This window comes from Anoplophora glabripennis, unplaced genomic scaffold (assembly GCF_000390285.2).
Source record: "Anoplophora glabripennis isolate ALB-LARVAE unplaced genomic scaffold, Agla_2.0 scaffold395, whole genome shotgun sequence".
Lineage (NCBI taxonomy): Eukaryota > Metazoa > Arthropoda > Insecta > Coleoptera > Cerambycidae > Anoplophora > Anoplophora glabripennis.
The window spans coordinates 240,630-265,631 of record NW_019416558.1 but is presented as its reverse complement, the minus strand read 5'-3'; the positions used below and the strand labels follow the sequence as shown (position 1 = coordinate 265,631).

Genomic DNA, 25,002 nt, shown 5'->3' with positions numbered 1-25,002 from the left:
ATGAAAGAAATTTTGCACAAACAACAATTGTTATATTTATATTATGCATACGTGGAGTCTAGATTGCGTTACGGAATATGTTTTTGGGGTAACTCTACCTTGTCTCATTCAGTTTTTGTCATACAAAAACGTATTTTAAGAATAATTGCTGGCGTGCCAAGTCATCGTACATGTAGAGATATATTTAAGAAATTTAATGTTCTTACGTTAGTATCATTATATATTTTTGAAATGTCTGTGTATATAAATATATATATAATAATAAGGAGTCTTTAATTCTCAATAAGGATATACATACATACAATCAATACCAGACAATGCTATGATATCCGAATTCCTTTTGCAAAATATACCATAACAGCTAATTCAGCAGATTGGTTAGGATTTAAGATATATAACCATTTACCGAGTGAACTCAAGACTGATAAGATTACAATATCTCAATTTAAACAAAAACTAAAATTATTTTTAGTAGATAAGTGTTTTTATTCTTTATTGCAATTTTTTCTGCTGTTGTGTCTTAGGTTAAGTTATTATATGTTTATTTGACTATTGTTATATAATCCTTTTTTGTCCACAACAAGATAAATAAATAAATAAATAAATAAATAAGTAGGTTCCAAGATATAAGTAAAAAAACTCATATAAAATAGGTAATTTTTTAAATTTTTAAAACATTTTTTCAAATTTGAAAATGTGCCAGACCTCGCCCAGATCTAGGGATCTACCCTTTTATTATGTGATTTCTACTGAAGGTATTTCACCAAAAAATTTCGGGATATTTCGACAGATCCACCCTGCTCTATTATACAATTGCTGAAAAAGTGGAAATAATTGGTTTGTTCTACTCACTTGAGGAGCTTTGTCGGCGAATTGTTGATGAATGTCGTCAAATAACGCCCGAAATACTTCGAAATGTTCGTTCGGAAGTGAAGCAAAGATTTTATTATTGTATGGAAGCGGAGGGAAACCAATTTGAACATTTAATAAACTAACATTCCTTCATTCATTGATATTTTGTCTTATTCTTTGTGTTGATTATATTGGACATTCCATGAAAAGAAAATCGACATGTCTCAGATTTTTTAGTTTTTTTTTTAATTCCGATATTTTCCAAGTAGGAAGCTTTAATTGGAACACCCTGTATGTAACACTTTGAACTGACGGTTTCTGATCCTCATTATTGCCAAAGCTTACAACCTTTCTCCATACCTACCGAAATTTGAAAACTACAACTTTCTTCCTAAGTTAATATGCGATAAAAATTAAATTACAGATGGCTGTAATGAATTATGTAAATTTACAATTCCGTACTATGGCGAGTTATTATACATTTCATTGACACGTAGCATTTAAAAAATCGATTTCTGCTTTATTCCAGCATTCCCAAAGCACGGCTAAGTGAATGGGCATAGCGTGCAAAAAATGTGTGTATAATTTCTCTACCCCATGCAAATGATGGATCGATCAAGTACGTCTGCACTGTAATCTCGACGTTTCACATTCGTTAACTTTTGTTTTCGTCATTTTTAATTCAGTTTTTTTTGGTCTATACTAGTGCTGGCAACTGAAATCGGTTTTTTGGATAGTCGGTTAACCGGTTTCGGATAATTCGGATTTTTACGAAATCCGAAAACCGGTTATTCGATTCTTCAAATATCCGATTATTCAAATAACCGATTATTCGATGATCTACTTCCTTTTTTTTAGACATCGATTTGTCCGATTGCAATTGACCTTTTTTTTTGGAGATTGATTTCTTCGTAAACAAATTTGACTTCCAGATTTTTGTAAAGACCTTTTTTTTAGACATCAATTTCTCCGGGTCTGTCTTTGTAAAGCACCGATTTTTAGATATCCGGTTTTGGCGATTCAAGTAACGGGTTATTCGAATAACCGGTTTTAGCAACTATTCGACTAACCGGTTTTATCTGAAATCGGTTTTTACGGAACCCGGTTAACCGGTTTCACTTTTTCCGATTTTTGCCAGCACTAGTCTATACCTACTAAAACCGCCTAATTATTATAAATATTGTGTTTTATGTATCAGAGCACCAATAATTATAGCCGTATGAAAAAAACAATAACGCGCTTTGAAAAAAGGAAAGCAATTGATGTCTGTAAGATTAACGCCGTCAACTAACTTTCGACGTTTTTTTTTTTCTAAAACTGCCATTTTTACTACGTTTTGAGTATCCTGAGTCAAGAAATGAAACCTTTGAATAAAGAAGGTACGAAAACTTAATTTAATAAAGTGTTAATTTCCCCTGTCATACGCATAAACAGAATTCGGTGCCCCGAAGTGCTTTCGGGAACTTAAAAAGCGAGTGTTGGCGGAACAAGTGTTTTGTAGAACGGAGCGCTTTGAGGTATTTTGGTGGAAGGAGATTGCCAAAGCAATTACAAGGGAAAGGGTGTGAAATTATTCTTTTTTCTGGACGACGCGAAATGAAACTTATTATCACAGCAACAGGTTGCGCAGGAAACACGTTCCTTTCTTTGAGATTTAAATTTGTTGTGGGGACAAATTCAGGCGCAAAGAAGAAGAAAAATTAATTCTAAAGCGATAAGTGTGCAGGACAAACCCCCAAATTTGGCGCGAATTTGTTATTTTTTGAAAATTCGTGATATTTGACCTTAATTGACCTGTTTTCTTGGGGTCTGTTCGGCGGGGTCTTAACTATATAAATGAACATTTGAATATAGAAAAAAAATGCTAGCTTTCCTAGCATTTTTTCTTGAATTTTTGCTATTTTTGTCCTGTTTTTTGAGGTTAGGAAATTCCTTTCATGTGATAGGTCAATTCTGACACCGGATTCGTGATCAGGAGGCAAATGTACTACTGATAACATATGTCGCATGAAAAATACAGACTACTTTTCTTGTTTTGTGTGGCTGTGTTATGTTTATATTTTTTTAAATCTCAATTCATTATTAAAAATTTTATCTTTTGAAAAAATCTATTTGTATCTCTATCGAACAAACATTTAATTACACCTTTCTTATATCAATGTGATTATTCGAATCAAATTTTGTAATATATGTTTTCGCCACCAAGAACGGCGGTGACAGCATTTTTAACATTAAGGTGATGTTTCGCATCGTATTAGCTATGACCTGTACAAATTTTGTTCGTGCAACTCTCTTGATTTCGACAATGCCTATGTTTTCAGCCACGAAAATTGAATAATTTCAAATATTTCGAATTTTCACCACCAAGAACGGCGGTGACAACATTTTTAACACAGTATTTTCAAAAAATTAATGTTTCCTCAGATACCGACATTTTTTTAATTAAAAACATCGTAATTCCATCTTTATAAGTTGGCTGTGGATACAATTGCCGCTGAAGTGTCAATAATCGCTCAGATTGGCATCAATTCTGTAAATTTGGCAGGGAACATGAAATTTCGGCAACACAGAGGATTTTCCGCTTGTGCGGTCCAGATTTGGCGTAAGAAGCGGACACGTAAGCAATCCCTTCGCCGTTTTATTATTTACGTAGCGGCTCGCGTGAAAGCAGAAGACGAGGCTTAATTGAACCATACTTTTTATTCACGAAAATTAGAGGCAGAGCCATAGACTGAGCACTTGACCTGATTTTTTTATCAAACTCCGTAATTGGGCCATAGCCTGTTTACTTACCTGCCTCATTAACGTGCCAGACGGTCTTTAAATGTTATTGCTTGGAGAGTTTGTCGATAGTACCATGTTTTGGCCATTACAAACATTAGAAAAGGATTAAGCAGAAATTCTACAAAATGGAACACACTGTAGAGAGAGAAGGTTGTCATTATGTGGCTCATTCTGAGAAAAAAAAGTTCTTATTAACATGGGTTGGCAAACGCACTGTTTTCGAGACATAGAGTGTGAAAAAAAAATAGTTTTTTCATTTTTTTGACTATATCTCAAGAACCGCTTGAGATATAGAACTCAAATTTTGTACATGTATTACCATTAATATTAGCTACCTTTGAGCGCTAATTCAATTTTTATTCGTATGGCAGTGGCGAAGATTGCAGGAGGTTCTTTTGCCCCTAATTTTTACTACTCTGGGAAAAATGGCATTTTGAGGGCCTATCTTGAACCGTCAATGTCTTCTACACAAAAAGTTCCTCATCATCAAAAGCTCTAACGCGAGCCGTTTTCAAGATAAATGGGATTTTCTGATGGAGAACATGAAAGAAAATGGCAACATGATAAAAAATCCAGATCTAAATATTTTGGATTTTCTTCTTTGGGGGACTTTTAAAAATTTTGTTTACGCTAAATCAGTTAATACTGTTAAGAACTGAGGAATTGCATTATTGCATTCCGCAATGCGATCCGCAATTTTTTTTACACCCTATATCTCGAAAACAGTGCGCTTGCGGCTTCATGTTAATAGGAACTTTTTTAGAACGAGCCAAAGAATCACACCTTTTATTTTCCGACATTCTGTGTATATACGTGCTGTCAACCAAGAAACCAAGTAAAATCTTCGACTGCTGATAATGGAAACAAATATTACACGTATATTAAACATTATTAAAATTATAAGCACTGTTGAGTATAATTTATAAAGGGTGTCCCATAATGAATTACACATAGAGCAATAGGTTATTTGTGACGTCATAATAATGTGATCTGGGTAAACTTACCTCAGTCTAAAAGTTGATAATAACAAGGTGTGAAAATAAAAATTTTATTTTCAATTTTTCTAAATAACTTTCGAAGGACGAAATTTGGTATCCTGAAGTTTTTTGACATGAGAAATTGAAATTTCCTCATAATAAAGTCCTAAGTGGCGCCCTCTACAATGTAAGCCAAAATTATGAACACATTTTCAATTTCTCATGTTAAAAAATCCCGAGATACCAAATTTCATTTAAATATATCAATTACTTGGAAGATTATCAGTTGTTATCAACTTTTGGACTAGTTTGGCCAGATCACATTATTGCGATGTGCAAAATCACCTGTTACTCTATATACAATGCATTATGGGACAATATAGGGATTTAAAAAATGTTGGTAGAGAACAAAATATTAATAGTTATTTATTGCATAAGTAGCATTTTATTTATTTTTTTATAAATAGTGTTCGCCGAATATATGGCTTTTTTACATTGACAATTTATTGATGAATTAATTAATGAAGTCGCTTCATCAAGAAATTGGACAAGTGTAATGCACCAAATCTGCTGTCAAATAACTTCATGAATTTATTCATTAAGTTCTTGACGAATTAGAGCATGGTCTAATTTTCGTAAATGTAAATGTTAATGTTAATAAGTAAATAAACTAATTTGATTTATTATAGGTTTATTATTTTTTCATTATTCTACTAGTTTAATAAAGTTACTTACTTCATTCCACTAGTGGATAAAGTACAAAATTGTTCAGTTTCAGAATTTTTAACCAGAAAAACAAATCGTGATTAAAACTTGGAACTACTCCTTTCCAGTCGTACCTGAATTTTATTTCAACATCATATTTTACATAAGATTTAAAAAATCCAATAAAAAAAAATTATTAATACCTGTGATCAAATAAAGTTCAACTTTTTAATTCAGCCTTTAAAGCCCCCTTATACCAAACTTCTGAGGAGAATTTTTTCACTTGTTTTAACTAGTATTACCAACCCTAGAGATTTATTATTACACTTTTTTGACAAACGAGTTAAGAAAGTAAAGAAGCATATTATTTTACAGAAAATAAAGTACATAGTAATATAAACATTTCTCTTGCTCTCTTCAAACCTGCTCCAAGTCGTAGTGTATCGATTACACCTGTAGGATATTTTCCTGTTGACAATTGATTGTTATCCTCGGTACACATCGCGTCCACGTATGATATGTTTCACAGATGTATCGGAGAAGTGTAATCGATACTTGATGAGGGGCGAAGATCTTATCCATGACAGGAGAAAAATAACAAAGAGCCCAGAATTTACGCACGCATCGGGATCTGCGGGTGCGGTCCCCAAAATGTGGATACCAGTCGATACAGCATAAGTATTTTTGGTTGCAGAAGAACCGAAGCCTAAATTGAAAGCAGATTTCTACGACTGTTATCTCTTCCTTGTCGTAATTATAATTTTTTATAAAACTTTTCGTCTTTCTAGAGATATTATTAACTTATTTCTGAAATTATCTGATTCTTTGTAAAATGAAACAAAGACTTTGAAGATGATAGAACCATATATGTCTCAAAATAGGCTTGAGTTAGTGTTCTTCTAATTCAGCGTTTCTCAAAGTGTGCTCCGCGGAGCCCCAGGGCTCCGCCGGAAGAATGGAGGGGCTCCGCCAGTGCCAACTGGCCGCGGTTAGCGACGGCTCTGTCCTCCGTCACTGCAACGCACGTGCTTATGGAATGTGTCACAGCCGCGCTGGATGTGATGTGCGCACGCATAGTTCTCCGTTCTCCATCCGTTAAACGCCAAAGTTTTAACTAGCAAGTCAGTTCTTGTTTTGTGACAGTTTTAACTAGACCGCCGTAAGCAATGGATCGTTGGTTAAAAACAGCGTGTAAAAAACAACGTACCGAAGCACCAGTTGAACCAGTACCTGTGCCTTCAAATACAGGTAAGTATACCTATATGCTTATTTGATTACCTACCTACAGTGGCTGTTTTTTTTTTTCAAAAACAATTTTAATTAGAAGAACCAAAGTCAAAAAGTAATATTATGAAAGACCACCATTCTCACTTAAATGAATTACATGCAACAAAAAAAAACAAGGAGATATGATAAACAGTATATAGCGAAGACTTGGCCCTTGGATTTATGGAAGCCGAGAATAATTGTCCTCAGTGTGTTTTATGTAACAAAGTTTTACCGAATAGCTCAATGATTCCTGCTAAATTGCTTCGCCATTTCCAATCTGTGCATCCAGAATATAAGAATAAGAATGTAACTTTTTTTGAGCGAAAGCGGGAACAGTTGTTGAAATCGAAAACATTTATGCGTCATGCATCAAAGACGATTAATGAAAATGCAACTGAGGCATCTTATATTGTTTCTTACAAAATTGCAGTGGCCGGTGAAGCCCATACTATAGCAGAGAATCTTATAAAACCATGTGCAGTCGAAATGGTAAAATGTATGCTAGATGAAAAAGCTGCAAAAGAATTGTCAAATATACCATTGTCCAATGATACAGTAGCTCGTCGTAGAAAAGACTTGTCAGAATCTATAAAAAGGCAGTTATGTTCGCGCCTTAAAAGTTGTGATTTTGCTCTACAAATGGATGAATCTACTGATGTAGCGGGGCTACCAGTGCTGCTTGTGTTTGTACGGTATCAATTCGAGCATTCTATTCAAGAGGATTTATTAATGTGTAAGGCGTTAGAAAGTACTACTACTGGAGCTGACATCTTTAACTTGATGAACAATTATTTTATTGAAAATGGTATTTCTTGGGACAATTGTATTGATGTTTGTACCGATGGGGCAAGAGCTATGGTTGGAAAAACTGCAGGTGCTGTTTCAAGGATCAAAACTGTAGCAAAGAATTGCAGTAGTAGTCACTGTATAATTCACCGTCACGCGCTTGCTATGAAAAATATGCCACTTCCCTTGAAAACTACCCTCGATGAGTCTGTAAAAATAATAAATTTCATCAAGTCTCGACCGTTAAATATGCGACTATTTAAAATCTTGTGTGATGATATGGGTAGCACTCATACTTCTTTACTACTTCACACCGAAATTCGATGGTTGTCCCGTGGTAAAATATTACTTCGGTTGTTTGAGTTACGAGCTGAAGTTCATGCTTTTCTTCTGGAACATTCTTTTGATTTACAAAGTAATTTAACTAATAAAAACTGGTTGTTTAGACTTGCCTATTTAACAGAAATATTTTCTAAAATTAATGATGTTAATATGTCACTTCAAGGAAAGGACATAACTGTGTTTACGGCTAATAACAAAATTAAGTCTTTTAAACGGAAGTTGGAATTTTGGTTACATAATGTAGAAAGTGGAGAATTTGACTGTTTTCCAATGTTAAAGGAGTTTTGTGAAGAGATGGATACAGAAAATTTACCACAAGAAGTAGTTGAGGACATTATTTTGCATCTCAGAAATATGTGTGATTCGGTGATGCGCTACTTTCCGAAGGAGTGGGATACACATCTAGAAAAACATTTTTGGGTTATAAACCCATTTAGTGTTAATGAAAAGCCTCAAAATTTAACCTTTCAAGAGTATGAAAAATTAATAGATTTGACTTCCGACTCCTCTTAAAACTGACCTTTGAAAAGCAACCACTAGCAGAATTTTGGAGTAATTTAAAACCGGAGTATCCAGAGCTGTCAAGCAAAGCTGTTGCCATCCTGCTACCATTCGCAAGTACATATCTTTGCGAAACAGGTTTTTCTGCATATGTTTCTACCAAAACCAAGTATCGTAACCGTTTGGATGCTGAACCAGATATAAGGTTACAACTCTCTTCAATAAAGCCAAATATCAAAGAAATATGTGCGAATAAAGTACAACATCATTCGTCACATTAATCTCACTGTAAATATGTAAATAGATAATAACTAAAGATTTATGTTGTTACTGATTATCCTTAATATAACAACTACTCAAAGCCACCGATCCCCCCCTCCCCCAAAAATTTTAAAAGTATCCTCCCTTCCACTGGGAACGTAGGATATTGTTAAAATTATCTGGGCTCCAAAAATTTTAGAACTAATAACTGTATTAGTTTTATCGACACCCATTAATATTTTTAAAACTCGGCATCTACGCAGTACCTAACCATGAAACAATCTGTGACGAAACCAGAAAGGGAGGCTCCGTCTTTTTATATTTGACTGATAGGGGCTCCATGTTGAGAAAAGTTTGAGAATCGCTGTTCTAATTTCTTTAGGAAAGTCTAGATGTAGGTACAAAAAAGAAAGTTATCCTTTAGTTGATTTGGGAAGGAATAAAAGTTCCTAGTAATGCACGCCCTTAGCGGCATAGTTTCCAGTTTACAGGGTGTTAAGTTTTCAGAAAGAAAAAAAAAAGGATTTTTACTTATACAGTGTGTCCCCGGATGGGGAGAAAAAGTTATTCTTGATATGTTTTGCTTATCTTGGGAAGCCATGGGCAGTAATCAAATAAGTAATAAAACATAGTGGGCGTCCAAAAAATTTCAAAATGTAAAATTTTCCCTAAGCAGTGCCTTTAATTTTTGTTTTCGTTAAAAACTGTATTTAAAAAAGTTGTCCGAGAACTCAATAAATGCTTAAATACTGGGTTTAATCACAAAAGAAGAATAATCACATATTGCAAATAAAAAGACGCCACAATTTTTAATAATTTTACATACCATACATACAAGGTGTCCCACCACGAACTCCATCGATGGATATCTGGGAAACCGGTCGAAGGATTTTTTTAAAAGTGATTTTTTAATACGAACCGTGGAGCCTTCCAAGTTTAAATATTTTCAAGGCCATCGTACTTCCGGTTATACCGGAAGTCGATACTAACTTTCTTATTTTAAATGGAAGCCCCTGTATATTATTACATTTTTGGAGAGAGCATCTATTTTTAAGTTGAAAACATAATATAGCACATTCTATACTTAGGACTGACCGTTTCCGAGATATTTTGATTTCTAAGAAAAAATTTACAGATGCAGACTGTCAGCAAAATTTAGTTTTCCCGGAAACATAGGTTTATTTTTATGTGCAAATTGGACATTTTGTAGAGGAAGACCTAATTTATCGAATTTGACATGAAAATTTTCCAATTTTTATACAGGGTGGTCAAAAAAAAGATTGAATATGAAGTTCAGAAAATGTGGAAATCTCGAAATTTTTAAATGGCCGGGAGGCGCAGTCATTTATTTATTAGTTCTCGGAACGGAAAGTAAGATATTTCAGTCATCGTAAATTATCGGAGGGTTAATGGTTTTCAAGTAGGTAGTCCTTCGGAGAAAATTGCCAATATTTTAACAAGTTCACTTAGACTGTCGAGGCCATGTGTTAAGCGTCTGGGAGGCGCCGCGTAGAACCCCATCTTTTTAATAACGCGAAACCGCGAGAAAGAGCGTAGAGATTCCACATCAGAATTAATTCAAATTGTAAATTGATAGTAATTCGAAAAGAGAGTATACCTAAGCAGCTGGTTTTTTTTTGACGGATTTTTCCTAGCTATAAGAGTAGATTAAATGAGGTCGACTAATCCGTCCCCGAAGGCTAGGATTACTAGTAAGTCAGAATTCTTATAAAAATGTAAATTCAGTCAATTAGATAATTATTAAAGCATGCCGACATTCAGGGTTCTCGCCAATAAGATAAGAACCGAAACTTCTAGACCCAAGAAATGAGCGTGGTGAAGCGAAGTGTGGAATTCAGGAGAGACCTCGAAAAAGGCAGTTCTTCCTTAGGTTTCACATTGAGCAGATTAAGTATTAACTTTAGAGTCTCGGGCTAATTAATTAAATTTAATTTTTCCAAATTTTGTATAAAAACGGAGTGTACTTTATGTTTTCAACTTAAAAATAGATGCTCTTTCCAAAAATGCAATAATATACAGGGGGTTCCATTAAATAAGAAAGTTAGTATCGATTTCCGGCATAACCGGAAATAGGATGACCTTGAAAATATTTTAGCTAGGTAGGCCCCACGGTCCGTATCACACCATTACAATTTCAAAAAAATCCTTCCAGCGGTTTCAATGTCAAAGGCAACATAATTATTTTATTATCAAGAAGAAACAACAATACAAAATTTTACAAGAGTATTCCATCCGGGATACACTGTATAACATTACTGGAAGAGGTAATTTATTGAAATTAGGGTAGGGACTTCATCATCATCATGAAAAATATCGCAAAAGAATTATATTTTTCGATTGCGATGGAAAATGTTTGGGACCGCTGACTTCCGAGCAACCGCGATGTTGAACACAAAATATAGCATGGAAAAAAAATCACAAATCGGTATTTTCCATGTTAAAGGTGCACTTAAGCCAACCGCAATTTATGCGCGTTTAAATTGTTGGGTTTTTCGCGATAAAGAAATCATTATGCTAATCCCATCGATCCAGTAATGCTTTCTTGTAAAGGAAGTGGAAACAATGCAGCGAAATGATTTCATACCCTCCACAGAATATTACGTCTGGACGTCGTAAAAAAATGACTCCCGTTTTATTTCATTAGGCAAAGCGACAATGTAAGGTTTACGATTGCGAAAGTATAAAAATTAACTGTAACCATGAATCATCGCGATGAGGAAGTATCCTGATGATCTAATTCCACATATTTCTGCTCAAAAATATAATTACTTTAGCTGTAATGGGCAGCGAAACGACACAAAATCAGTAACATGTCGCGATAATTCTAGGTCTGCCGGAAGAGACCAACGAGGTGGAGAAAATGGTGTTCCAGAGCACCTGCCACACGTCGATGAACAGCTGCAACAACCACTACCACTGTCGGATGCTGCTGGCGCCGATTTTACATCACTGCGACATGTCACGCTGCAACAGAAATTCGTGTATGGAGGCCCTACAGGCTTTCTACGGCAAGCCAGACTTCCCTTGGAACGTCGAGATCGCCTTTTGTCTCTGCAAGTAGGTATTGTTCGGCCTCGGCTATCACGGCGGCCCTGGAATGGGTCACTTGATAAAGAGTGTCACTTGCTGCATGGTGAGACACTGCGCAGAACAAAATTTTAAAAAGCAGCAACAATTTGTATTTGTATACAGGCTGTTACGAATTCGCTTCTCACTACAGGGATCTCGGAAACGGTAAGAGATACGAAGTAGCTTAAATGGGGGCAAAGTTGCGTAATCAGGGGACCAACATTATGCCTCTGAAAAATCGAGGCTAACAGGAATAGTTTTCGAAATATTTGAAAATAAAAACGGAATTTTGGAAATTGGAGTACAGTATTCGGGGTCATGAAGGCTTGCAAAATATGTAACAAAATTTCCAGGATCGTATTTAAAAAAACGAAGTTGGTGATGGTCCTGGAGAGACGAAACGTTACATATAAAAATTGATTATGCCATTGGATAGAGGGCAAAAATTGGCCACGAGAAAGAACTTCTTTTTTCAATACTACCTCAAACAAGGCTGAAATGAAACAAAAACGGATTTCCAAAATTTCGGTTTTCTTTTTCAAATATTTCGAAAACTAGTCATGTTAGCCTTGATTTTTTAAAGGCATAACGTTGGTCCCCTGATTGCGCAACTTTGCCCCTATTTCAACTACTTCGGATCTCTTACCGTTTCCAAGATCCCTGTAGTGAGAAACGAATTTGTTATAATTCTAGATAAAATTTTATACAGAATTCAATTTTATTTATTTATTTGGAAATGTAATATCCAACAGGACAGAAGATAAGGTACAACAGAAAAGCAAAACCTTATTTAAAAAAAAATATTAATAAAAAGAACATGCAGAGCTAATTGTAAAAACATGAGTAAATACAAACTAAATATAAAACCGTAGCAAATAATTCAAGTACAAAACAGTAACAAACAAATAAAACAGATAAAGTAAAACATTTGCCAAATAAACAGTCGATCTTCATACTTTTGGTAATTGGAAATCATTTAGTATATAGAGGACGCCACTGCATTATATCTAGGAGCATGAATCTTTGAAGCTAATGAACCTGATTTTAATGTATCACTGGATTGGATTGAGAGGAATCTGATTGAAAACATAATTCGTCTGCAACAAAGACTATTAAAATTAAAAAAAGTAAAGCTATCATTCTTGATGTGTCCCACAAGGAGGTGTCTTTAGGTATCTCTGTTGCCCTTTTTCTGTCTGTAAACATTACAAATAAGACTTCAAAGAATGGATGCGTTTTATTTAGAGTAATTCCAACGTAATTTTTTCTATAACAGAAATAAAATAATGTGTTCTAATTTACAGAAACCTTGTAACAAATGTTATTTTTTTATAAGAACTGTTCAATATAGTCATTGTTGTCAGTGATGCCAAGAAAAAACCCATAGTAAGAGGCATTTGGATCGCAATGCAAAAGAACATTTAAATGATCAGTACCCAGGCCACCACATTCACCTTACTTAAGTCCCTGCGACTTTTATTTGTGGTGGTCTTAAAACAAGTTATTTTGTTTCTGTTATCGAATACACCAATTTTGAAATGACGTAATTATTTTAAGTTCAAATCGAAAAAGCAACAGGAATTATCAATTAAAAAAATTAATTATCCCAAAGCTATTACAAATACAAAAATTTTAACAAAATGGGAAAGTTTCTAGCAAACCCTTAACCTTTCAGACAAACAACAAATATGTAAAAGCTATTAGTCCAACCCAATTACACTTGGAGAAAAAAAAATTGTTTCCTGGACTTTTATAAACGGAAATGGTAAAAACGCTTATAATAAACCTAAAAAAAATAAATGCGTCAACAGGGGTGCGAAGGGTTGATTTGTGGATTGAAGAGTTGTGAAAAATTGTATCATTAGGATTTCTGGCGAAAGTTGACGTCAAACAACAAAGTATTCAATACAAAGGTTGTTGACCATTAAAAAATACGAAAAACAGTGTTTTTTTCTGATTTTTCGGTTTTATTTCTCATTTCCGCAAAAATAATTCAACTTTAACGAAACTTGGTGAAAGTATACCTTTCTGTGTTTTAAATAACCACACATTTTTTTAGATAAAAAAATCAAGAAGTTTCCGAGATATTCATTTTTTCCGGTCTGAAACACTTTTTTTCAAAGAAAAATTCTACTTAGAAAAATAAATTGTACAGAGTTCTGCCGGTGATCATTTTTTTCGTTTTGACATATACTTTTTGGTGAAATAAAAAAATCTGTAATCGCAGTTCAAAAATAAAAAAAAATTCTAAAAGGTAATACTTTCACCGTTTCGTCAAGATTAAATTATTTTTGCGGAAATGAGAAATAGAAAACAAAAACGGAAATTTTGAGGTTATCTTAAAAAGTAACCTCTACAGAAGTTGTAGATTTTTGCCTGATCTACAACTTTTGACGTCAAATTTCGCCAGAATTCCAATTATATAATTTTTCAACCCCCCAAATCAACCCTCTACCACCCCTGGTCAAGCATTTATTTTTTTTTTGTTTATCCCTTTACCATTTTCAATTATAAATGTCCAGTTAACAATTTTCTTTTTTTCCCCTCTAAATGAGTTATCTCGATCGGCCTAATACATATACCAGGACCCCTGACAAAATTATGAGCAGCTTATTTCAATGTATTTTTCAAAGTTCTGTTAAATTTAGTTAAATTTGCTTATGATCTGGTTTGGTCATAGGAACCTGTGGTAGCTCCATGTACACGGAACATTGGGACACCCTGTACATGTAACTTTTGTAAATGCCAATAAATAATTGATCGTAACATATCAGCTTTTCCAGGTTAATGTAAATAAACGAATAATATTTATTTGTTCCATATGTAATCAAAAACTCAGGTAATTGTTTTAATAAAAAACTTAAATGTCAATTTGATACTGCACAAACAAATTATGTGTTACATTATGAGCTCCACAAATGTATAGACAAATAGGATTTGCCCAAAATGATTGATGATATGTTTGGAGTAGTCTATTATTTCTTTATTTAATATTTATGTTGTTATGATACCAGCATTCATAATTTTTGATGTCGGACCGCTGTTGTAAACAAAAAACAGAATTTACAGTTGCCATTATGTTGCTTTTAACAATATAGTGCAGGTCAAAAATGTTAGTTTGCTGCGAGAAATGGAACACTAGCAATAACTTTTCAAATGTGGCAACAATTTGGATTTAAGATCCACGTTAGAATACTTAATATAGGATAAAACAGCTATAAAATATGTCAAAGTAATCAAAACAACAATGTTCTTTTATCTTTAACATTTAACCTCTAAAAGAATTTACATCCTCCATGAAGCCACTTTGACGTATTTTCCTTATTTTAAAGCTATTTTGATTAATATTACTGTTTTCTACAGCTTTTTCGATGTACATGTCATATTTTACAGGTATTTTTTTAAGATATTAACGTATTTAAGGTTTTTTTGTTTTTTGTTAAATTACGATATTATCCAGGTGGGAAGTTTTAATTGGAACACCCTGTATATTAAAGAAGTACCTAAGTAACGCATGCAATTGTTTTTCGGAAAGATTTACTGTCCCAAAATATATTATCTTAAAAAATAGTTTCCAAAAGAAAATATTACACGAACATACGTGAATTTTGGCACTCGTTTCTGAGACGCCGTGTATATCCCACTTCTGATAAAGGGCTTCCCTTTCCCTTCTTTCAGGGAAATATATTAAAACTACAAGTTGCCGTAAAGGCTAGTTAATTTGGTTTATCCTCGGTTGTTTTCCCGGATCGCCCAGCTTCTGACGAGCAGCACAAAAACAACAAACAAAATTCCCGATCCCACTTCTGATCACGAGTGCCCTTTTAATCCCGTCCGGAGCGTCTCTCGAATTATTCAAACGCTTATATCCTTTGCAGGAAAACCGACAACAAACAGGATGCCTGCCTGATAGCGCAAGAAAAACTCCACCCTGTCTGCGCCCAGAGGATCGAGGAGTCCCCCCAGCCCACCTGCCTGCACCTGGCCGAGGTTTGCCGGGAGAACAAGGACTGTCGGTGAGCGCAAATATTTAAACTGATACGGGGCTTAGTACTCGGGAAAGTAAAACAAAGAAGAAGAGTGTATAGCGATGGCCTAATCCCTAAACAATAAGATGTAAAGACACCGGGCAAAGTTATAATGTAGCTTTTGTCTCTTTGGTATAACTGAGGAAGTGGAAGAACGGTGGAGTAAAATGCAGGGCATATATTTGTCACACTTACTGCTAGCCATATTAATAGTAAACAATAAAAAGTTCACTACACAATATAAATGACTGTATATGCAACTATTGTGTAAAATAAACGAAAAAGTGAGTTGCAATATTTAGGAATTCACAAAAAAGCAATGTACAGGCATTAAACAGCTGACGTGCGTCAATGTCATAATATAAGGGAGGCCAGTGTTAATAATTGTAAGAAAAATTTTATCGACACTAATACACTGTACAAAAAAAATGTATCTATTACAACGATTTGAATTTTATTTTTATTTTTCATTAAGATTTTCAGTTTTGAATGGCCCCACGTTAGGCGCCAAAGTTCCATGCGTTAGAACTTATATGTGCGTAATACAAAAAATGTCTTGCTTTGGTTCTCTCATTTTGAAGAAACTACCTGTGTCTCAGGAGTTCTATTCCGACAGATAAAGTATTCCTTATGATTTTGATTTTTTTTTTGATTTTGTTAACTTTTTTTATTTCTTCGAGTGTTGTTTTCTTTACATTCCGTTAATCTAAATTTCTCAAAAACAATACAATTTTCACAAATTTATATTTATTTAATTAAAATAACCAACAATTTTTCGTTTTAAAAACCTATTTTTTCTAATCTAGTTATTCTTAGATTATTTTTACAAAAATTTATTCCTAAAATTAACATACTTTGCCTATCGCCCTTGAAATCCCTCTGACTGTGTCTCTGTAGTTTGTACTTTTTTAATTTTCTTTGAGTCATCCTGACCTCGTTTCTTTTTCTCACATTTGATCCACATTGTAACTGTTTCTTCTTCTGGGTTTGTTTGGGCCTCCCTATACCTATTTCCTTTTCAATATGAACTACACCTTACTTATTTTATTTGTTGCATGTTGCCTAACTTCTATCGTGATAAATTTTATTTGGTTTTCTTCAGTCTCTTCTTTCACTTATTCACAGATTTCTATTCACTACGCTCACTTGTAGAAGGTTACATAACCACACTTAGTTTTTTTATATTGTTTATATCAATTCACTGTACTGCTTCTGATTGTTTAATTTATTTTTATGTTTTAGAATCGATATTCCTTTCGCGGCTTAATTCAAACTTTGAAAAATTACGAATTGTTTCACTTCAATGGATTTTTACGAAACAAATATGAAAAATATTTTTGGAAAATTCTCCCACGATGCTTGATCTGACTTCAGTATAGAAATTATGGTTATAAAATATGTTTGAAATTTTAGATAATTCCAATAATGGAAACCATAGTCTTAGTTCTACCTTTGACTTGCCCTTGTTGTTCTCGGGCCTAGGCTCTGTGGGGGCGGAGCAGCTATTAGAGGGGTTCTAGTAGCGGATCTAAAAACATTATTTTATTTTTATCGAATAGTGAATGGTTTACGAGCTGGATAAATTTGATAAAGCCGTCCAGATATTTAAAAAAAATTGTTTTATTTTTATTAATTTCAACGCCCTGTATCTCATAAACGGTGGCTTTCTGCGCCTATGTTCATAGCGCAAAGTGATGTTAATTTTTGTTGTTTAGTAGTTTCCCGAAGCTTGTCTATTTAAATCTGGACCACCCTGTATATACTTGTAGTTTTCATTAGTTTAAAATGTTTGTGTTCACGATTTCTCAGTTTTGTATTAGAATTTCCTTTTTCTGTGCCTTTTTCTTACAATCCAGTCACCCCTACTTGTTAATGTATGAAGTTAGCCCCATAAAAACACGAAACTCGTAACAATTTCGACTTCAAGGCGTTTGACCCTTTCCTTTTCATAATAAATTCCATAAAATTAAGACAAGCCCTTTCCACTGTCGAAATTAACGCAAAATTCTATTCGAGAGCATTTCCACCTCAAATTGGTCGACGTCTTAGCGAGTCCAAACAAACAGTCGTTCTTGGAAATGCCTTTCGACTCATTATTTAAATTAATTCAAGTTTTTCACAATGATCATCAGAGCGCCGCGAGCTCTTAAATCTGCTTAAGATTAAGCGCAAACAACAGGATAGAAGTACTGGAATAAACCAGAGAGTAGATGGACATACCGAAAAGGACATAAGGTTATGACCTTACTATAATCGTCATCGTGGATTAGTTGTATTTTAAATGGAATAGTGTTTTAAAATTAATGTAGGCGCTTGTCCTGATAAACGAAGCCGGTAGCAGAAAAATTACGTTATAAAAAGTTGTCTAGAAATTGCAGAAATAGTTCATTTTGATTCAAGATAGTGAATCACCCAGTACATAGCGTAGAAATGTTTACTGATTCCACAATATTTTATCGTTTAATGCACGTATATATTTACGTTTCACGAAAGAAACACCAATTCGAAAGCTAATAGACAAAGTGTATTATATTTCCATATACGACATTAGCGTCACACAAAGTAAAAAGAAATGTCGTTAGAGCCGCTTAGAGTCAATAAAAATGGAGTTATATCATGAATTGTTAATGGCGAAGATTGTGTCACAAACAGAATATAGAACAACTTGAACTTGGTTATTTTTAGAGTCGAAGAGTCACGCTACTGCGTTTCTCATTATTTTACGGTGGCTTTACTACATCTAGGGTATGAACTAGAGGCACTGCACAGATCACCAACGGCACTGATACAATAAAACTTCGGTGTGAGGTAGCTCAATGTAAGATTTAGAATTTACATGTGATAAAAGTAAGCATCGGATTTTTAGGCAGGCAAAAAAAAATGGTAAAGTCACAGGCGTGCGCACTGTTTGTATGTAATAATCGAAATCTACAAAAAATATATATATACTAATACAATTGCAAGGCCTTCTTGACGCTGTTACATTAGCTGCTTTTTCGGACTTTAGAAATGAACCTGATTTCTCTGGAAAACTGTTAGAGATAAGTAGGGACAACCTTATATCAGTCGAAAGGGCATTCAATTTTACATTCACCCATGATAATTAATATGGGTCATTCCATTTGGAAAAAAAGTTTTTCAACTCGTAAGATTATTAAATGTAGGCCTCAGTATTTCCGACTCTGAATAACGTACACGTTTTGCTCACAGATGAGAACATAGAGTAAAAATATGCCAAAATGTGAAAACTGCAGGTTTCTAACTCTTACGGTTTAGACCAGGGATGCACATACCGCGGCCCACGGGCCGCATGCGGCCCGCTGTCAATGTTTATGCGGCCCGCCAACGAATTTTAAAAGTATTCTACTCGCCGCGCTCCGGTCCAAGCATATTATTACGAGACTAGAAATCTGTCGCATCAACTAGATTACAGATTCGCGAAACACGTCGATCCCCGAACAAAGTGGATGGTTCTCGATGTTTGGTAACTCGTATAAATACGACGCATCGCCGGCTACCGGGGCAGTTAAGTTTTGACTACGGATAAGCGAACGTTATACTGTTTGAGAACTGTAATCTGTGACGAGTAAATATTTCGTCGTTCGAACTTGGCTTTTACCGACTGTAACATATAATATTAATTTTGATATGGATAAACCAGGCCCCAGTAAGAAACGTAGTCGTAAGGTTGAAGATGAAAATCGACAGTTTCATGATATTTGGACCGAAAAATACTTTTTTATTTCATCGCATAACAAAATTGTCTGTTTAATATGCAAGAGTAGTGTTTCTATTCCGAAGGAATATAATGTGAAAAGGCACTATGAAACCCAGCATCCAACTTTTACCAAATTAACTGGCGAAAATCGAACGCAAAGAATTTCCACTTTACAACGGGAACTAATAGGCCAGCAATCTATGTTTACAAAACCAATTCAAGATGCTGAAACAGCCACTGAAGTTAGCTTTGAAATATCTCGAATAATAGCGAAAACTTGTCGGCCTTTTAAAGATGGTGAGTTTGTTAAGCAATGTTTGGATATCGCCGCAAAAAAAATTTGTCCGGAAAATGTAAAGAAGTTTGAAAAAATTCAGTTAAATCGGATGACTGTTCAAAGAAGAATTACCGCATTAGCAGATAATATAGAAGAGCAATTAGCTACGAAATCGAGAAGTTTTGAGTATTTTTCTATAGCGCTCGACGAATCTACAGATATAAGTTCAACTGCTCAACTATTAATATTTTTACGAGGTGTAACGCAAAATTTTGAAGTGAGTGAAGAACTGATTGGTATGAGTTCTTTGACAAGTCAAACCAGGGGAAGTGACATGCTCAAAGCTCTTCTAGAAAAATGTTCTATAATGGATTTGGATTTAACGAAAATATCTGGAATTACAACTGACGGAGCACCTTCAATGGTTGGAAGTACATCTGGGATAGTAACTCTGTTAAAAACATATTTACAAACTAAAAACATAAATACCAAGGAATTAATGCAGTTTCATTGTATTATACATCAAGAGGCCCTCTGTTCAAAATTATTGGGATTTGAAAATGTTATGAAAGTTGTAGTACCTACCGTAAACTTTATAAAATCACGAGGTCTCAATCACCGACAATTCAAACAATTTCTCGAGGATATTGAAAGCGAATATGGTGATCTCCTGTTTTACACTGAAGTAAGGTGGCTAAGTCGTGGGTTGACACTACAGCGATTTCTTAACTTGATTGAAGAAATCCAACTATTTCTGGCGGAAAAGAAAAACGACGTCCCCGAACTCGACAACCCTGATTGGCTGTGTGACTTAGCGTTTCTTGTAGACATCACAAATCACTTGAATGTCTTAAATACGCGACTCCAAGGCAAAGATCAATTGATTTCGCAGCTATACTCTCATGTTTCGTCCTTTCAATGCAAATTGAGTCTTTTCAGGACACAAATCAATTCAGCCAATTACGGCCATTTTCCGAACTACAAAAAAATTATGGAGAAGTTCAATAAAACTGACGTCAATTTCGCTCATGTTGAAAAAATTGATATTTTGATACAAGCTTTTGAAAATCGTTTTGTAGACTTCAAAAAAGTTAAACCGCTATTGGACATTTTCAGCAATCCTTTCAACATTTCACCCGAAAATGCGCCGGAATTAATGCAGCTGGAATTAATAGACATGCAAAATGATGATAATTTAAGAAACAAATTTAATGAAGGTAATTTACTCAACTTCTACCGTTGCGTTGATAAAAACGCTTATAAAGAGTTGCGAATAAATGCATTGAAATGCGCAAGCTTATTTGGATCGACGTATATTTGTGAACAAACGTTTTCAGTGATGAAACTTAACAAAACGAAAAACCGAAACCGTCTGGCAAATGAAAATTTGGAAGCAATTATACGTGTGGCTACAAGTAATGTGGAGCCAAATATAAAAAAACTTGTTAGTTCAATGCAATGTCATGCATCAAAATAATAAAACATGAAATATTACATTGTAATGATTACATAATTATTACAACAAACATTTTTGAAGGTTATTTTATTTTTATCATTGTATTTCATACTATTTAAAAATAAAAAAATTTGTGTTAATAAATATTGTTTGTAGTGGCCCGTCCTTGGCTTATATTTTTCCCGAGTGGCCCCTGTTCCCTATAAGTCTGTGCATCCCTGATTTAGACGCTATCTAGCCTCATTTAGAGAGCTGAAATTGTGATTTTTTTCAAAAACAACTGATTATCTCGTAAGTTTTAAACACCATGTACATTTAATAAACTCTACCTAATATCAACAAGGAATTCAAAAACGTAATAATATACAGGGTGTTCCATTTAAAATAACAAAATTATGTAGCGCCCACGCGAAATGGAACACCCTGTAAAGCTAAAAATATTTTCTTTACATAGCCCACATGATTCCAGACAACTTTTATTAAAACCATTTTTTCATAATTTTTACAGTTACAGAATTACAGAAGAATGCATACGAAACCGGACAAGTTAGACATTAAGTCTGTTCCAACAAGAGTCAGGGATTAGTTCCGAACCGTCAGAAATGTGCATCCAACTAATTCTTGCGATATATTCACTGAAGACACATTTAGAACTTAGCTGGCCAAACATTTCGAACGGTTCGGAACCAATCCGTGACTCTTGTTGGAACAGGCCTATTATTAGTAATATTATGGCTAAAAAAACAAACAACAAAGTTTCTACGAGTTTTCACTTTCCTTTGCGTTTAACGTCTAGTAAAATTATTCCATAGGCATGTTTTTAAGTGAAAATGATTCACTGAATGCTGTTCTACTGAAATATCATCAATACATGTGGTATCTTGAGATTGGTATTTCTTGTCATAAGACTCGAATTATTCGAGATTGGTTACGTGGTGGACGGTGGATTAGTCCAGTTGCATGGCCACCCAATCGCCAGATTTCAATCCTATGACGTTTATTTATGGGGTCGTTCGAAAGACATATGTGTCAAAACGACACATGAAATCATAGCCTACTAGTCGTAAAACTGCATACTTTACTTTTTGTCCTATTCGATTAGTAATGACGGTGTTTCACAAAATCTAAATTTTCTCAAAATCCATTATTTTATCGAAAAATTTGTAAGAGAAAGAAAATGTTTAAAATTAAATTTCCTGTAACTCCGGTAAAACTATTTAATAATTGGCACACTGATAAAAAAAATCTATATAATTTTAAGGGCGCCCTACCCTAGTCCGGCCCTTCCAACAAATTCATATTTTTACCAATTAAAGATAACAATAAACGCAAATCATGTACCAAATTTGGTTTTGCTCTATGTTAAAGCTAGCTGAAATATTTGTTTTTCAAAATTTAACACTCATTTTCAGTGGCCAATATATCTTCAACATCTCAGGAAAAAAATAACATAACAAATCGACATATCTTAAGATCCTCTACACGTGCCTACGCTGTATCGGTAGAGTTATAGAACACTCGGTATATTCCTAGATTGTTATAAAATAATAATTTTTTGAACGGTTATATAAAACTCTCCCACACCGAAGCCGATATGTGGGATGTGTGAAATTCCTACAAATACCGTAAATTTGACTCCGATAACCGAACAGTTAAACCTACATCTGGTAACTTGTCAAAGACGAAATCTCGCGCCAAAAAAGATCCCAGTTGATTTATCTGCCGTTTCGCCTTGTTGACGCCAGATTCGAGAAGTATTTTTTATGAATTTCGCCTGTTCTATAAACAGGAGTCACCGGAGGGAGAGTGCCAGGGACACAGCACGTAATATATTAAAAACATTTTTTATATTCTTAGACTACTGCGCCGCTTCAAATAACATAAAAAATGCAATACGTCCCCACCCGGCAGGACAACGGAAGGGCGGCAGGAAAGGCGGGCTAAATGGAAAACGTGTCGACGCCGATCGCGATTTCCGCCAAAAAACGTTTCTGCTGTTTTACATAATTGGAACGGACAGGACTGAGACAATACGGAGATATAAAAAAGTGCATTTTTGTACAGTTATGACGACCGTTGTTTGTTTCGATGACAAGTTAAATCTTCTTGTATTTTTAGCGTAAAATAATACCGGAACAAATTAAGGCCCTGATAATAAAAAAAACTATATGACTGGAGTTTTTATTTTAACAGGGATGAAAGAAAAAAATATTGGTTAAGTTACCTGTTGATTATTTTGAAAAGACTTAAATTTAAATGTATTTGCGTTAAACTTCAAGAAAAGAGATCTAGAAACAAGAGAGAGCAGTGAGGAAGGTTCGTCAATATTTTTTTAACAAAAAAACAAAGGTGCAGTAGTTTTCTGAAGAGAAAATTTTTCCACACTCTGGAAAACAATTCGATAAGAAATTGCAAATAAAGAAAAAAACATAAGTCGTACTTCATATTAGGCCAGTAAAAATAGGATTTTGCCAGGAAATTATTCCTGGAAACGTGGAAATCGTTTTAATCACTTTGTTTTACATCCAAATGAAGGGATTTGAAGTTTGTTCCATTTTTCCTAGTGGCACCACGAAAACAACGACATTTTTGGACTTTTTTCAATTTAACTAACTCACTCAACCGTTCATCCTACGAACAAAAATATTCCATCATAAATTGTAGAGCACAAAAGTAGTGTTGAGTGTTTTAGACCAGTTACTGTAGCTGAAACTATAGTAATTCCTCCGATTTTTTTTATGACTGCATCGATTTTTCTCAAAATTTAGAATTAGGTTCGTCTTACCCCCACTTCAAAACTTATATATGCGCTAGGTGTGCTTTTTGTTCTTAAGGGGTGAAAACCACCCCTTATTGGAAATCGAATCTTTTTTATTTATGCAGTATGAGTAATTTCATGGGCTATATAACATGATACTTAATGTATCCCAAATTTTCAACCCAGAAAAACCTTTAAAAACCACAGCTTTGGATGAAAATAATATAATTTTTTTTTTTTCAACTTGAAACGTTTTAAACATGCATTTTTATCAAATTAAAATTGATTTCTTGAATAAAATATTTTTTTATCGATTGCAACTTTTCAAGCCTTGAAAATACCCCTTCTTTCGAAAATAAAATGAAAAAATATTATTGAAAGAGTAGAAACTTTTTAAATGTGCATTCGTATTAAATAAACATTTATTCCCTTCTTATAAAATAATTTTGAATTGATTGCAACTTTTCAACACTTAAAAATTATCCCTTACATTTAAGATTATTTTATAAATTTTTATTTTCCTTTTTAATAATAATAAATACAAAAAAAACATTATAATTATATGTAAATGATTATTCGTCGTTACTGCTATCCCTTCAATCATGCTCGTCCTCTTCGATGATTGGAAGAGAATTTAAGCAGTTGTCGCCGGAGCATGTTCCACATGTCGAATTACAAAATAAACCGAGCTTCCGGCAGCCACAATTTGCTCCGCAATCTTTTTTTGCAATTGCAAAAAATCATTTTCAGCAATTCCTCCGGAGCAGGCAAACTACACATTTTTGTTGGTTCCAATAAATTAAAGGAATAAAAAAAAGCAAAATCTTCAGCAAAAATAAAGCTACATTTTTTTACTATTGTATTTTTTTCGTGCACCCTTTAATTTTTTAAAATTAACATTTTCAAAAATTAATTTTTTTCGAAATCATGCTTTGTAAGTGAGCTAAAGACCCAGAGCATATTCTTAGAACATAAATGAAGAAATCTGTAAATGGATTGAATTTAATTTTAATTCTGTCGCCAGTCACTGATTTGCTTATTAATTTTTTCATTAAAAAAAATGAGACTATCATGTTATTTCGATCATATTTCCGTTAATTTTGATTCTAAAGACGTTTAAAACAGCTCATTTTAAAGGTTTTTCAAAGTACTTTAAAAAAAGGTTCAAATAGTTTTTTCCTAATATTTATGGTTTTGG

The 25,002-nt window shown here is 34.0% G+C and overlaps 1 protein-coding gene across 1 annotated transcript in view; it reads left to right on the top strand.

Moving 5' to 3' along the window:
• The window catches only part of LOC108909714, a 136,153-nt gene that overhangs the window by 98,918 nt on the left and 12,233 nt on the right, over positions 1-25,002 (top strand). Inside the window, 3 exon segments of the mRNA XM_023454929.1 lie at positions 1,842-1,861; positions 11,339-11,555; positions 15,446-15,583. Coding sequence (XP_023310697.1) covers positions 1,842-1,861; positions 11,339-11,555; positions 15,446-15,583 — 375 coding nt within the window.